General features: G+C 40.4%; 1 protein-coding gene across 4 annotated transcripts in view; it reads right to left on the bottom strand.

The window, feature by feature from the left end:
* SNX29 (sorting nexin 29) overlaps window positions 1-16140 on the bottom strand; it is a 459980-nt gene extending 443840 nt beyond the window's left edge. For 3 of the 4 annotated variants that reach the window (XM_077828713.1, XM_077828712.1, XM_077828714.1), the window contains exons 1-2: window positions 16037-16140; window positions 341-402 (exon numbers count right to left, since the gene is read on the bottom strand). In XM_077828713.1, coding sequence (XP_077684839.1) covers window positions 341-350 — 10 coding nt within the window. In that variant the 5' untranslated portion in view covers window positions 351-402; window positions 16037-16140. The remainder of the gene's footprint in view (window positions 1-340; window positions 403-16036) is intronic. The other variant, XM_077828715.1, reaches the window with a different exon arrangement.

The raw sequence follows: 16140 nt of genomic DNA, 5'->3' as shown, positions 1-16140 counted from the left end.
CCACCTTACCTCTCTGGGCCCTGAGTTAGACCATTCTGTGCCCACACTTTTCTTCTTCTTGTTGTTCTTCCTCCTCCTCCCTGCAAAGGATATTCAGATTCATATAAAACTCTGACCTCCATATCAGAATTCTACTTGAATAAATTTCCCTCATCACCTAGCAAAACCTATTACCCAGACAACATTGAAGAACTGGAGAAGGTATAAGGGGTGGAAAACATTTCTCTCTTCTTCTTGCAGCCCATCACCCTGGAGCACCTATTACACAATCTCATATGTGTACTATTCCTGCACAAAGTACCTCCAATTTACCCAAGCAGGAGAAGAGATTAAAACTGACCACAATTCATTCCATGGAAGCTGCTCCTCTCCGGCAGATTTCAGAGTAGCAGCTGTGTTAGTCTGAATCCGCAAAAAGAAAAGGAGTACTTGTGTCACCTTAAAGACTAACAAATTTATTTGAGCATAAGCTTTCGTGAGCTACAGCTCACTTCATTGGATGCATGCAGTGGATTTCCACTCCATATGGCTAAATTCAGTGCCTTGCATAATGACAGGTTTCAGAGTAGCAGCAAGAGCTGGACTCCAGAAAACACAGGATGCCTGTACCAGATGTGAATCCAGAGTAAAAGAAAACAAGTATATTTTATTACCTAAATTACTATTATCTAATTATATAAGAGCTCAGTGGTGCTCATTTGGAAACCACTGCCATTTTCCATTATCAATTTACCGAGAGTTAACTTTAGATTTTGAAGTTTGAATCAAGTTGTGCAATCATTTCGAGATTTTTTTTTTAAGAACTCTGTGCATATGAAGGTGATACTAGTAGCTCTGGCTAGAGTCAAATTTAGTACAGCTAATTTAGTACACTGTGCAGGCTTCATCAGACAGCGATGCCAATGCACATCAGCCGTGACCTGTATAATCATTATTATTCCAGTCCTAAAAATTTTTATCAGAGATTCCAACTTCGCTGAATTAAGTCATATTGTACTATGGTTTTATTTATATTTTTAGGGAGTAAGTATCTGCAGGTCTAAGTGTGCCACAACTAATCAAAATCACTTACAAATCTGTACAAGAAAAACATGCCAGTGAGAGTACACTCTTAGTAAAATCCAGCCACAATCAAAACCACCAATTAAACACATGCATTCCCCATGTTGCCTCAGACTCATTTCTTCAATACTCCCTTCTCTTTCAAGGTAACAGGGAAAATACAATGAGATGCTTATCTTAAAGTCAGCAGTCCCAGGCTATTTCAGAATGAGAGTTTGTAGGAATTTCACAAGGTAAGCAGCTTTCATTCAAATGGAAACAAGTTTTATATTAATTATGTGGAGGAAGGTTTTCTTCAAGGTACAACGCATGTGTCAATTTTCAAATCCATACCACTCTGCCACCATTATATCCATTAACATAAACCTTTGATCTCCTAGATACCAAATTGATAGGCAAAACAGAAATTCATAAATACGTAGAACATACCAGATTAAGTTTATCACTGTCATGCAGACTCTGCTAAAAAACTGAATGGTGTGATACCAGCAAGTCAGCATACAACCATAGTATGGATGTGAAATTAAAGCTGAGTCCGCACTACAGTTAAAACTGTATTAGTCTCAACCATGACTGCACACAGCTGTTGCTAATAATTTTCTTGAGAAGTTTAGATGAGGAGTTCGGATGATTCCAGCAAGAACAATGTTATAAACTATGGATAGTTTTCAGCAGTTTGATCAGTACAATTTAAAAAAAATTTCCATTTCATAGTCAGAAAAACTATGATATTGTCATGTTTGACGTGTATATTTTGTAAGAAAAAGGGGTTTACAAAAAGCTAAATTAAAAAAAAAAATTCCCCAATAATTTTTAAAATGTATCAGCAACTCACAGTACAAGAGATTCAGAGTGAGACTAGTCAGTCTAGTTTCATTATCCAAGCAGAGTAAAGTGTAAAAAATAAAAAACATTTTTCATATTTTATAAGATTAGTAGCTAGTAATATTTTTAGAACTATATATTTTACCCTGATTCTCTTTAAAGCAGCATATTAAATGTAATATATAAACACAAAATAGTATTACAAGCCTCAGTTAACTGTTATGATCCTTTAAAGTCCTAATGGGTATACCTCTTGATTAGTCTTTAAAAAACACAACTGAAAGCCAATTTTACCTATATTAAATTTTTCTTCTTTTAAAAAGATACTAGGGATTTTTGTATGATAACAGTAACATTGTTGTTTTTAGTAGATCAGGCCCTAATTATCTCACTTGAAGTCCTAATTCTCCATTCATAGCAACACAATTGGCTGCTGTGGAGAACAGTGTGATGAGAGGTGGATTAGGACTTCAAGCGAGGAGTCAACAACAGGAATGAATAGCTGACCTTGAAAACAACATGCATACAAGATACGCATGCATAATTACTACTCCCTTCTAATGGAGTCTCACTACTGTATCTGAGGACATAAAGAGGTCCAAAATATTTTTCAAAGATTTCTAGGAGGAATCAGTTAGTTCTGAGGTATTATTGTCTACAGTAGCACCCTAATATTATTTGCATTGTATTCAGCTCAATTATCTATGCTATTATGAACTGCCTTGATAGTTTGAATGGCTAATTGCCTTATATGAATGAACGCAGTTTTCCTGTATATTCATAGGAAATTGAAGATCAGCTTCAAAGCAACAATATACACTGCTTATTCTTCATACAGGAAAGGTCTTGCTGTGGCAATTGTTATCAAAAGGCTTATCAGCTTGCCAGCAGACTATGAAGAAAAAGCCCAGGCCTGATCCTTTTTATCTCAGGTCTGCTTAAATTTTGACAGGCAAAGTCCAAGTAACAAGACTGAGGTCTCCAGGTTTACTCTGGATATACCCTAGAATTCTAATGGAAGAATCTGAACAAACTCTACACCTGGAATAACTATTGGACTATAACTTTTTTAATTAATTCCATAAAGACTTTTTACAAATCAGCAGCCTCACAGTCTCTGCTATGAAACTGACCTAAGGACTTTTCACATATCTGTATGTATACTGATCTCTTGAAGACTGCAACTCTCTTCCTTCTTTTTCCTTTTATCATTAAAACCTTAAGTTTTACTTACTAAAGGATTGGCATCTGCATGATTATTGGGTAAGATCTAAAACTCATGTTGACCTGGGGATCAGTGTCGGTCCTTTCGGACTGGTGGACCTAAAATATGGTAAATCTGGTTTTCAGTAACCACTCACTATATTACACTTGGCTATCTAGATAGAGGTCAAGAGCTGGAACAGTTAAAGGGGACTGTATTTGGCTTCTTGGTAAGCAGTGTGGTATTACAGAAGTTGCTTTGTTACAGGCGTGGTGAATCTAAAAGAATAAACCAGTCTGGTGGACTGTCTGCCCTATTCCTTGTAGTCTGCCCTGGATATAGCATCCTCAGTGTGGCCATTCAGGCACCCAGTCACAAGAGGGTACCAATTAGGAGGTATCTACTGCATTCCATTTCACAATTTACACACAGCTAAAGTTATTGTGATGCCCAGTCATAAAGCCGGATGTCTGAACTGCTCCCATGCAAATTCAAATAGCAGTAAACTTGCAGCACCATATATATTACTAGGTTTTTTCACATTAAATATGTCACACTGGGAGGAAGAAAAGTTATATTTAGATTATTATGTTAAAAAAAAAAGGAAGTCCATGCAGAACTCTAAAAATGACAATGAACATATGAGTTTAAGGAAGCAAAAACTAAGAAAAGCATGAAGAGACTCCTTCCTTTTAAAAGTTATTAGTTTTAAAAAATGAGCTAAAATTAGTTTCAGGTATTGCACCTGCCTCTGAGTTGCCCCCCATTTCTGGTGGTTTTACTTTTCTATTTTTAAAATGTTTTTACTCTCTGTATTGTATGAGAAAGATCCAAACACACATGAACAGAAACTGACTGATTTTGCAAGTGGAAAAAAAAAGTTTTCATCTAATCCATATAAGTTACAGTGATCTTAAGAACTATTTGTAGCAACTATAGTTATAATAACTCAGACAGAAGCATGATTTTTAAACTGACTGTGTCCTTTAATTCATCCTAATACACCTAACCACTACATATGCAGAAAATAAGATTAAATTCAGATACGAACAAAGATCAGCTTTTAAAAATTGTATTTGAATTTAGTGTTCAATGGTGCTGCCTTGAATTAGCCATACTACAGAAAGCTTTAGTACCTAGCTCTGTCAATACACCTAATTCTTGTCAGGCCATACTGATACTATTTGAGTGCTCATCCTCTCTTATGCAAAGACAATCACAGCGAAGGCTGTGGTACACAAATAGTGCTTAAAATTAGACTCTTCAGGTTCCTGTTTCCTTGTAACCCAAGTCAGGATTTGAGTCAGTTTCAGGAAGTTAAAGGCAAAAACACTTCTTCGCTGCACTACCCAAGCACATAAAATCATCTTGAATAAGTGACAAGTTAAAGACTTTGTCGGCATTAAGACTAAGTTTACATTAGAAGCATAGTAAATCTGTTGTATCATTTCACCTACAGTGTCTTGTAATGGTAAAAAAAAAAATTAGGCTTGCCAAGCCAGACAATTGACCACGTATTATTTGACCAGGATCAAATACTGTCAGATATTCCACCAAGAATGCCCTATGTAGATGACAATCAGAAAGGTAAGTTGCATCATGGTGCCATCCGTTAGCAAGCCTACTTAAATGTATTGATCATTCATTTTCACATATGCTAACGCCAACTGTTTGGAAAAAGGTGAACTAATTGAAAGCTGAGCATCTTAACTGATTGGAATCTCTAGAACAAACAATGTATGTCTATATCTGTATCGTTATTTGTATACCTGGCCATCACTGTACATGGCAGTTTACAAAACACATTAAACAAGTTAAAAGACATGATCCCTGCCTCAAAAAGCTTAAATCTAAACTGACTAGACAAATTTACAGAAATTAACTCAGAAAAGAGTGGGGGAGAAAGAGGAGCAGTCAGTCATTAAGCCTCCTCCCCCAACACAGAGAAAATATGCGCCTATCAAGCATAAGTGCCTTTAAAAAGGACTCTCAGAGTTGCTATGTGTTTTATTTCTGTTTAATTTCGTTTTACTTTTTCATTGTAACTATTCAGTCTTGAATAATGTTCACATTTAAATGCTAACCCATTGCTAAAAAGAATAAAAGTAATTATTTCTTTCATTTTTTAAAGATTCATTTCATTGTGTTTCATATTCTTCTAAGTTGGAACAACTCAGTAAGTAACTTGTTTTTTGTAATTAGGCATAAATATCTAAGGCTAACATCTTACGCTTTTGTGTTACTACTCTAAAAATTAATGCTTTAAAATATTTGACCAGTTATTTTTTGACCACTCAAATGCCAACCCTAAAAATATATGTATACTTTATATTACTTTTATTATCCTTTTTAGCAATGGGTTAGCATTTAAATGTGAACATTATTCAAGTCTGAAGTTACAATGAAAAAGTAAAATATTATAGATAGATAGATTTTAAGGTTGACATTTGAGCAGTCCAAATATACATACACACACACCCCCAGAACCTAGTTTAGCCAAAGCCCCATGTATCAAACCACCTCCACATCTAAAATTAGGTTATGTCCCCTGATATGAATCATTTATATTGAAGACCCTCCAATTCACCTGAATACATCTCTCTCATTCGGTTAATAAAACTGGGTTCTGTTACACAATAACCTAAGAAATTCCACAGTGTGCAGACTCCAATATGCAAAGTTTGGTAATTACAGTCAGCAAATGTAGTGAATTAGTTATTTGTGAGACAGCCCCTGACAGTTTTAGCTATTCAGTACTGTACATGGCAAGTCCAAAATGCTATAATACTGAATATAGTTCATGTCTATATTAGTTGGGGTTGTCATCTCACCCACAAAAAAATATTCTAGCATGTAAGAAGAAAAGGAGTACTTGTGGCACCTTAGAGACTAACCAATTTATTTGAGCATGAGCTTTCGTGAGCTACAGCTCACTTCATCAGATGCATACCGTGGAAACTGCAGCAGACTTTATATATACACAGAGAATATGAAACAATACCTCCTCCCACCCCACTGTCCTGCTGGTAATAGCTTATCTAAAGTAATCTTCAGGTTAGGCCATTTCCAGCACAAATCCAGGTTTTCTCACCCTCCACCCCCCCCCACACAAATTCACTCTCCTGCTGGTGATAGCCCATCCAAAGTGACAACTCTTCCCACCTGCGGAAGTAAAGAAACAGATTGATAGAGCCAGAAGAGTTCCCAGAAGTTACCTACTACAGGACAGGCCTAACAAAGAAAATAACAGAACGCCACTAGCCGTCACCTTCAGCCCCCAACTAAAACCCCTCCAACGCATTATTAAGGATCTACAACCTATCCTAAAGGATGACCCAACACTCTCACAAATCTTGGGAGACAGGCCAGTCCTTGCCTACAGACAGCCCCGCAACCTGAAGCAAATACTCACCAACAACCACATACCACACAACAGAACCACTAACCCAGGAACTTATCCTTGCAACAAAGCCCGTTGCCAATTGTGCCCACATATCTATTCAGGGGACACCATCACAGGGCCTAATAACATCAGCCACACTATCAGAGGCTCGTTCACCTGCACATCCACCAATGTGATTTATGCCATCATGTGCCAGCAATGCCCCTCTGCCATGTACATTGGTCAAACTGGACAGTCTCTACGTAAAAGAATAAATGGACACAAATCAGATGTCAAGAATTATAACATTCACAAACCAGTCGGAGAACACTTCAATCTCTCTGGTCACGCAATCACAGACATGAAGGTCGCTATCTTAAAACAAAAAAACTTCAAATCCAGACTCCAGCGAGAAACTGCTGAATTGGAATTCATTTGCAAATTGGATACTATTAATTTAGGCTTAAATAGAGACTGGGAGTGGCTAAGTCATTATGCAAGGTAGCCTATTTCCTCTTGTTTTTTCCTACCCCCCCCCCCCGATGTTCTGGTTTAACTTGGATTTAAACTTGGAGAGTGGTCAGTTTGGATGAGCTATTACCAGCAGGAGAGTGAGTTTGTGTGTGTATGGGGGTGGGTTTTTGGAGGGGGGTGAGGGAGTGAGAGAACCTGGATTTGTGCAGGAAATGGCCTAACTTCATTATCATGCACATTGTGTAAAGAGTTGTCACTTTGGATGGGCTATCACCAGCAGGAGAGTGAATTCACGGTATGCATCTGATGAAGTGAGCTATAGCTCACGAAAGCTCATGCTCAAATAAATTGGTTAGTCTCTAAGGTGCCACAAGTACTCCTTTTCTTTTTGCGAATACAGACTAACACGGCTGTTACTCTGAAACCTAGCATGTAAGAGTAGATCATGACTATTAATAAAGTAGATATAAATTTACAGGAAATATCTATCAGGCAGTATTTCATACAAGTATCAGTACAGTTCCACATTCTGTTAAAAGGACATTATCTAAAAAGTCACATCTTAAAATACTCAGTCTGTGTTACTAAGGCAACAGATTAATACAACTAATAAACTTACCAGTCTAATTAGTTTTTTAACTTTTGTACCATATTTGCATTTCAATTTGAAAAACAGTGGTCGAAGGCAATTCCTGGTTCTCACACACTAACATTTATACTTTTAGAGTTCGTAATATCACAGAAAAATGATTAAGGACCAAAGTTTTAACTGACTTGTTTAATTCACGCAAATTGTCCTATTCATCTTTTTGTTTTAAGACTAAGATTTTGCACTATTCCTAGTCAAAAATCTTAGTCTTAAAACTAAAGATGAATAAAAAAATTCACATGCATTAAACAAGTCAGTTAAAACTTTTGTCCTTAATCATTTATCTATTATATTATAAACTCTAAAAGTATATGCTAGTGTATGACAATAAATGATAGTGTCCCAGCTTCAGAAAGGGACATAGTTGAAACAGATTACATTTGAGTTTGCCTAATTCTCTACCTAAAGAGAGATGTGAATATGATGCATATTTTCTCTTTCCTGGGTAGCAGCCGTGGTAGTCTATATCCACAAAAAGAAAAGGAGTACTTGTGGTACCTTAGAGACTAACAAGTTTATTTGAGCATAAGCTTTCATGAGCTACAGCTCACTTCATCGGATGCATGCAGTGGAAAATACAGTGGGGAGATTTTATATACACAGAGAACATGAAACAATGGGTGTTACCATACACACTGTAACGAGAGTGATCAGGTAAGGTGAGCTATTACCAGTGGGGGGACAAAAAAACAAAAAACCTTTTGTAGTGATAATCAAGGTGGGCCACTTCCAGCAGTTGACAAGAACATGTAAGGAACAGTAAGCGGGGGGCAAAAAACATGGGGAAATAGTTTTACTTTGTGTAATGACACATCACTCTTAGTCTTTAGTCAAACCTAATGTAATGGTGTCCAGTTTGCAAATTAATTCCAATTCAGCAGTCTCTCGGAGTCTGCTTTTGAAGTTTTTTTGTTGAAGAATTGCGACTTTTAGGTCTGTATTCGAGTGACCAGAGAGATTGAACTGTTCTCCGACTGGTTTTTGAATGTTATAATTCTTGACCTCTCATTTGTGTCCATTTATTCTTTTATGTAGAGACTGTCCGGTTTGGCCAATATACATGGCAGAGGGGCATTGCTGGCACATGATGGCATATATCACATTGGTAGATGTGCAGGTGAATGAGCCTCTGATAGTGTGACTGATGTGATTAGGCCCTATGATGGTGTCCCCTGAATAGATATGTGGACACAGTTGGCAACGGGCTTTGTTGCAAGGATAGGTTCCTGGGTTAGTGTTTTTGTTGTGTGGTTGCTGGTGAGTATTTGCTTCAGGTTGGGAGGCTGTCTGTAAGCAAGGACTGGCCTGTCTCCTGAGATCTGTGAGAGTGATGGGTTGTCCTTCAGGATAGGTTGCAGATTCTTGATGATGCACTGGAGAGGTTTTAGTTGGGGGCTGAAGGTGATGGCTAGTGGCATTCTGTTATTTTCTTTGTTGGGCCTGTCCTGTAGTAGGTAACTTCTGGGTACTCTTCTGGCTCTGTCAATCTGTTTCTTCACTTCAGCAGGTGGGTATTGTAGTTGTAAGAAGGCTTGATAGAGATCTTGTATGTGTTTGTCTCTGTCTGAGGGGTTAGAGCAAATGCGGTTGTATCGTAGAGCTTGGCTGTAGACGATGGATCGTGTGGTGTGGTGTGGTTGAAAGCTGGAGGCATGTAGGTAAGTATAGCGGTCAGTAGGTTTCCGGTATAGGGTGGTGTTTATGTGACCATCGCTTATTAGCACTGTAGTGTCCAGGAAGTGGACTGCTTGTGTGGACTGGTCCAGGCTGAGATTGATGGTGGGATGGAAATTGTTGAAATCATGGAGGAATTCCTTAAGGGCCTCTTTTCCATGGGTCCAGATGACAAAGATGTCATCAATGTAGCGCAAGTAGAGCGGGGGCATTAGGGGACGAGAGCTGAGGAAGCGTTGTTCTAAGTCAGCCATAAAAATGCTGGCATACTGTGGGGCCATGCCGGTACCCATAGCAGTGCCGCGGATTTGAAGGTATACATTGTCCCCAAATGCGAAGTAGTTATGGATGAGGACAAAGTCACAAAGTTCAGCCACCAGATTTGCCGTGACATTATCAGGGATACTGTTCCTGATGGCTTGTAGTCCATCTTTGTATGGAATGTTGGTGTAGAGGGCTTCTACATCCACAGTGTCCAGGATGGTGTTTTCAGGAAGATCACCAATGGATTGTAATTTCCTCAGGAAGCTGGTAGCGTAGGGCCTGTGGAGGGAGTCTACATAGCCAGACAATCCTGCTGTCAGGGTGCCAATGCCTGAGATGATGGGGCGTCCAGGATTTGCAGGTTTATGGATCTTGGGTAGCAGACAGAATACCCGTGCTTGGGGCTCTAGGGGTGTGTCTGTGCCGATTTGTTCTTGTGCTTTTTCAGGGAGTTTCTTGAGCAAATGCTGTAGTTTCTTTTGGTAATCCTCAGTGGGATCAGAGGGTAATGGCTTGTAGAATGTGGTGTTGGAGAGCTGCCTAGCAGCCTCTTGTTCATATTCTGACCTATTCATGATGACGACAGCACCTCCTTTGTCAGCCTTGTTTATTAAGATGTCAGAGTTGTTTCTGAGGCTGTGAATGGCATTTGGTTCTGCAGGACTGAGGTTATGGGGCAAGTGATGCTGCTTTTCCACAATTTCAGCCTGTGCACATCGGTGGAAGCACTCTATGTAGAAGTCCCGTCTGTTGTTTCGACCTTCAGGAGGAGTCCACCCAGAATCCTTCTTTTTGTAGTGTTGGTAGGAAGGTCTCTGTGGGTTAGTATGCTGTTCAGAGGTGTGTTGGAAATATTCCCTGAGTCAGAGATGTCGAAAATAGGATTCTAGATCACCACAGAACTGTATCATGTTCATGGGAGTGGAGGGGCAGAAGGAGAGGCCCGAGACAGGACAGATTCTTCAGCTGGGCTAAGAGTATAGCTAGATAGATTAACAATATTGCTGGATGGGTTAAGGGAACTACTGCTGTGGTCCCTTGTGGCATGCAGCAGTTTAGATAGTTTAGTGTCCTTTTTCTTTTGTAGAGAAGCAAAGTGTGTGTTGTAAATGTATCTGTACAAGTTTTTTCATGAAGTTGATGGATTTCCACTCCATACGGCTAAATTCAGTGCCTTGCATAATGACAGGTTTCAGAGTAGCACCCATGTTAGTCTGTATCCACAAAAAGAAAAGGAGTACTTCTGGCACCTTAGAGACTAACAAATTTATTTGAGCATACCTCAACCTCAGCCTGGACCAGTCCACACAAGCAGTCCACTTCCTGGACACTACAGTGCTAATAAGCGATGGTCACATAAACACCACCCTATACCGGAAACCTACTGACCGCTATACTTACCTACATGCCTCCAGCTTTCATCCACACCACACCACACGATCCATTGTCTACAGCCAAGCTCTACGATACAACCGCATTTGCTCTAACCCCTCAGACAGAGACAAACACATACAAGATCTCTATCAAGCCTTCTTACAACTACAATACCCACCTGCTGAAGTGAAGAAACAGATTGACAGAGCCAGAAGAGTATCCAGAAGTTACCTACTACAGGACAGGCCCAACAAAGAAAATAACAGAATGCCACTAGCCATCACCTTCAGCCCCCAACTAAAACCTCTCCAGTGCATCATCAAGAATCTGCAACCTATCCTGAAGGACAACCCATCACTCTCACAGATCTCAGGAGACAGGCCAGTCCTTGCTTACAGACAGCCTCCCAACCTGAAGCAAATACTCACCAGCAACCACACAACAAAAACACTAACCCAGGAACCTATCCTTGCAACAAAGCCCGTTGCCAACTGTGTCCACATATCTATTCAGGGGACACCATCATAGGGCCTAATCACATCAGTCACACTATCAGAGGCTCGTTCACCTGCACATCTACCAATGTGATATATGCCATCATGTGCCAGCAATGCCCCTCTGCCATGTACACTGGCCAAACTGGACAGTCTCTATGTGTCATAAATATAAAGGGAAGGGTAAATACCTTTAAAATCCCTCCTGGCCAGAGGAAAAACCCTTTCATCTCTAAAGGGTTAAGAAGCTAGGATAACCTTGCTGGCACCTGACCAAAATGACCAATGAGGAGACAAGATACTTTCAAACGCTGGGGGGAGGGAGAAACAAAACCTCTCTCTCTCTGTCTGTGTGATACTTTTGCTGGGACCAGAGCAGGAATGGACTCTTAGAACTTAGTAAGTAATCTAGCTAAATATGCGTTAGATTCTGTTTTCTTTAAATGGCTGAGAAAATAAGCTGTGCTGAATGGAATGTAGATTCCTCTTTTTGTAACTTAAGGTTTTGCCTAGAGGGATTCTCTATGTTTTGAATCTAATTACCCTGTAAGGTATTTACCATCCTGATTTTACAGAGGTGATTCTTTTACTTTGATTAAAATTCTTCTTTTAAGAATCTGATTGCTTTTTCATTGTTCTTAAGATCCAAGGGTTTGGGTCTGTATTCACCTATGCAAATTGGTGAGGATTTTTATCAAACCTTCCCCAAGAAGGGGGGCATAGGGTTTTGGAGGATTTTTTGGGGGAAAGACGTTTCCAAACGTTTCCAGGCTCTTTCCCGGTTATATATCTGTTAGACGTTTGGTGGTGGCAGCGATAAAGTACAAGGGCAAAAGGTAAAATAGTTTGTACCTTGGGGAAGTTTTAACCTAAGCTGGTAAAAGTAAGCTGAGGAGGTTTTCATGCAGGTCCCCACATACAGTTCAGAGTGGGGAACGAACCCTGACACTATGCAAAAGAATAAATGGACACAAATGAGAGGTCAAGAATTATAACATTCAAAAACCAGTCGGAGATCAGTTCAATCTCTCTGGTAACTCGATTACAGACCTAAGAGCTGCAATTCTTCAACAAAAAAACTTCAAAAACAGACTCCAACAAGAGACTGCTGAATTGGAATTAATTTGCAACTTGGACACCATTAAATTAGGTTTGAATAAAGACTGGGAGTGGATGGGTCATTACACAAAGTAAAACTATTTCCCCATGTTTATTCCCCCACCACCACCACACTGTTCCTCACACGTTCTTGTCAGCTACTGGAAATGGCCCACCTTGATTAAAACTAAAAAAGGGGGGGATTTTGGTTTTTTGGGTTTCAGAGTAACAGCTGTGTTAGTCTGTATTCGCAAAAAGAAAAGGAGTACTTGTGGCACCTTAGAGACTAACCAATTTATTTGAGCATGAGCTTTCGTAAGCTACAGCTCACTTCATCGGATGCATACTGTGGAAACTGCAGAAGATATTATATACACACAGAGACCATGAAACAATACCTCCTCCCACCCCACTGTCCTGCTGGTAATAGCTTATCTAAAGTGATCATCAAGTTGGGCCATTTCCAGCACAAATCCAGGTTTTCTCACCCTCCGCCCCCCCACACACAAACTCACTCTCCTGCTGGTAATAGCCCATCGAAAGTGACAACTCTCTTCACAATGTGTATGATAATCAAGGTGGGCCATTTCCTGCACAAACCCAGGTTCTCTCACTCCCTCACCCCCCTCCAAAAACCACACACACAAACTCACTCTCCTGCTGGTAATAGCTTATCCAAAGTGACCACTCTCCCTACAATGTGCATGATAATCAAGGTGGGCCATTTCCAGCACAAATCCAGGTTTTCTCACCCTCCGCCCCCCCACACACAAACTCACTCTCCTGCTGGTAATAGCCCATCGAAAGTGACAACTCTCTTCACAATGTGTATGATAATCAAGGTGGGCCATTTCCTGCACAAACCCAGGTTCTCTCACTCCCTCACCCCCCTCCAAAAACCACACACACAAACTCACTCTCCTGCTGGTAATAGCTTATCCAAAGTGACCACTCTCCCTACAATGTGCATGATAATCAAGGTGGGCCATTTCCAGCACAAATCCAGGTTTTCTCACTCCCCCCCCACCCCCATACACACACAGACTCACTCTCCTGCTGGTAATAGCTTATCAAAAGTGATCATCAAGTTGGGCCATTTCCAGCACAAATCCAGGTTTTCTCACCCTCCGCCCCCCCCCCCCCCACAAACTCACTCTCCTGCTGGTAATAGCCCATCCAAAGTGACCACTCTCTTCACAATGTGTATGTTTTTTATGTGTGAGGTTTTTTTCCCTCTCTCCTGCTGGTAATAGCTCACCTTACCTGATCACTCTCGTTACAGTGTGTATGGTAACACCCATTGTTTCATGTTCTCTGTGTATATAAAATCTCCCCACTGTATTTTCCACTGCATGCATCCGATGAAGTGAGCTGTAGCTCACGACAGCTTGTGTTCAAATAAATGTGTTAGTACTTGTGGCACATTACAGACTCCTTTTCTTTTTTCTCTTTCCTGTTGCTCTGTTCCGTGACGCCCAAGTTTATGTTCCCATAAACCCTACTTTTTTCAGAGGAAAACTATTAATACATGTTTCACTTTATTGTCTAGTTAAACTCATATAGATCTTGGCAAGATTTACAAGTTTATAAAGGCAGATCAAACGTTTGGCCTATCATCCTTAGTAATGTTGCTTTATGCATAATCTAGTCCTGGATAACTGAGAAACATTTCAATTTAGAGAAAATTCTACCTGCACCATACATGTCTCTCTATTGGTAAAAAAAAATAGATGAAGGCTTCAAAAACAAAGATTTGGTAATTCATAAAAATAGTGAAAAGAAATATCGTATATAAACAAACTATGGACAAAACTGCTGCTAATAAAACAGCTTCCAAAGTTTTACGTAGAAATGTCAACTGTTCTTTTTAACTGTAAAAGGAAATTCCATTGCTTAAGTGTGCAACGACTTACCACCAAATAACAACTTAAGCCCTGATCCTACATCCAGGTTGAGCTCACTGCAGGACTGGAACCACAACTAAAAAGCAGATGCAGGCCACTTGAGGTTACCAGGGTAGTTTCGAAGTATAAATGAATATAGTGGCAAAACTTGAAATGAAGCTGAACATCTGAGAAAAGATTTTTTTGTGTTTTGAAAGTCTGAATGTTACCTGCATTTCACAAAATACTAATAACTTTCCCTGTGGGTCTATGATCATCTTTTTCATCTCCTTTCAAGCCAAAATTATTTTGATAAATAACTTTTCTAAATACAAATGCCAGATATACCCAGAGAAAATGTTAGGAAGATGCCTCTCACTTTCATCTGTTGTATAGTTTCTCTTTCATAGCCAATGTAATTCATGAATCCACATGGGGTTTAGCTGCCTCAGTTAATACTTTAAATGTTAAAATTGCACCTTTCATCAACAGAGGTTAAACATTTTAGCAGTAGAGTTAGAACAGAACCCAGGACCTAATTCCCAATTCACTGCAGCAGAAAAAAGGACAGTCTCGGGGTTGGGGGATGATTTCCCTCAGCATGCTATTTGTGTTTTATGAGCAACTCTGACAAGCCTTATTTCAAGTCAATTTTTACAACTAAGTTATTGCTCTATTTGAATGCAGAATGTGTCAATCTGCATTTTGAAAATTATATTTAAAATATTGCTCATGTAAAATCCCATTTGAAGAGAACTATTGTTAACTGTTACTACCAGTCCTGGTACTTCAACTTGTGTGACCAATACCCACCCTTCCCTCCACCTCAGAAATTAGCCTCCATGCTGATTCCCCCCATCCCCACCCCTGCAAGGATAGTATTGCCCTAGATCCAATATTTATTAGATAAATGGTCAGTTCAAGAAAAACTGAGGCCTGGGCAAAACTGTACAATTCTTCCTCTCTCGCTGTAATCTTAAGATTCAGTGAACACCATCTTGCCTCACTTCACCTTAAATACCCTGCAGTTAATTTAGGGTAGAAAAAAAAACACAATAGGTCCAGAACTGGTGTGTGTATTTCAGGAATAGCAGATGGAGGTTTCATATTGTCACTTAAAAAAAAAAATCACATCAGCAAACACGCTTCTTTGTTCAGGTTACTAACCACATCTCAGTGTACTAAGTAAGAATATTACATTATTTATGCTCTGTTTACTTTCTGCACTTTGCTCAGTTCAGGCAACTTTGATTTCAAAGCAGTCGGCCTTACAGGTGTTTACAGTCCGGTGGCTCTCAGGGGGTTAGCGCTGCAGGGTCTGGGGTTTCACACGTTGCTAGAGGACTGAGCTTCACACAATAAAAATGAAGGGGGAGGAGGGGAGCTGCGCCTCATTCAGGGATCCGAAGTAGGAGGGGCCACCTTTCCAGTGCCCAGGGACTAGGTTACCCCTCCGGCACGTCAGCCTGCCCCCAGCGGGAGCCGCCAGCCTAACCGGCCCTTAGCACCGGCTGGCACGGGGCGCGCCATGACCCCCAGCAGCCAGGCAGCGCCACAGAGAGTGGGGATAGCGGGAGGAGGGAGGCCGGGACTCAGCCGGGCGCTGCAACACAGCCTGAGCCTCCCTCCCCGCGGGCTCGGGCGGGCACTCACCGCTCATGATGCCCGGAGTCCGGTCCCTCCCCGGTACTGCAGCGAGCCCCCCTGCTCCCGCTGAGACAGCTCCACAGAGCGAAGCCGGGCTGCGGACACACAGA

This window comes from Eretmochelys imbricata, chromosome 10 (genome assembly GCF_965152235.1).
Source record: "Eretmochelys imbricata isolate rEreImb1 chromosome 10, rEreImb1.hap1, whole genome shotgun sequence".
Classification (NCBI taxonomy): Eukaryota; Metazoa; Chordata; order Testudines; family Cheloniidae; genus Eretmochelys; species Eretmochelys imbricata.
The sequence above is the reverse complement of the archived record's forward strand: the minus strand, read 5'-3'. Positions and strand labels throughout refer to the sequence as shown.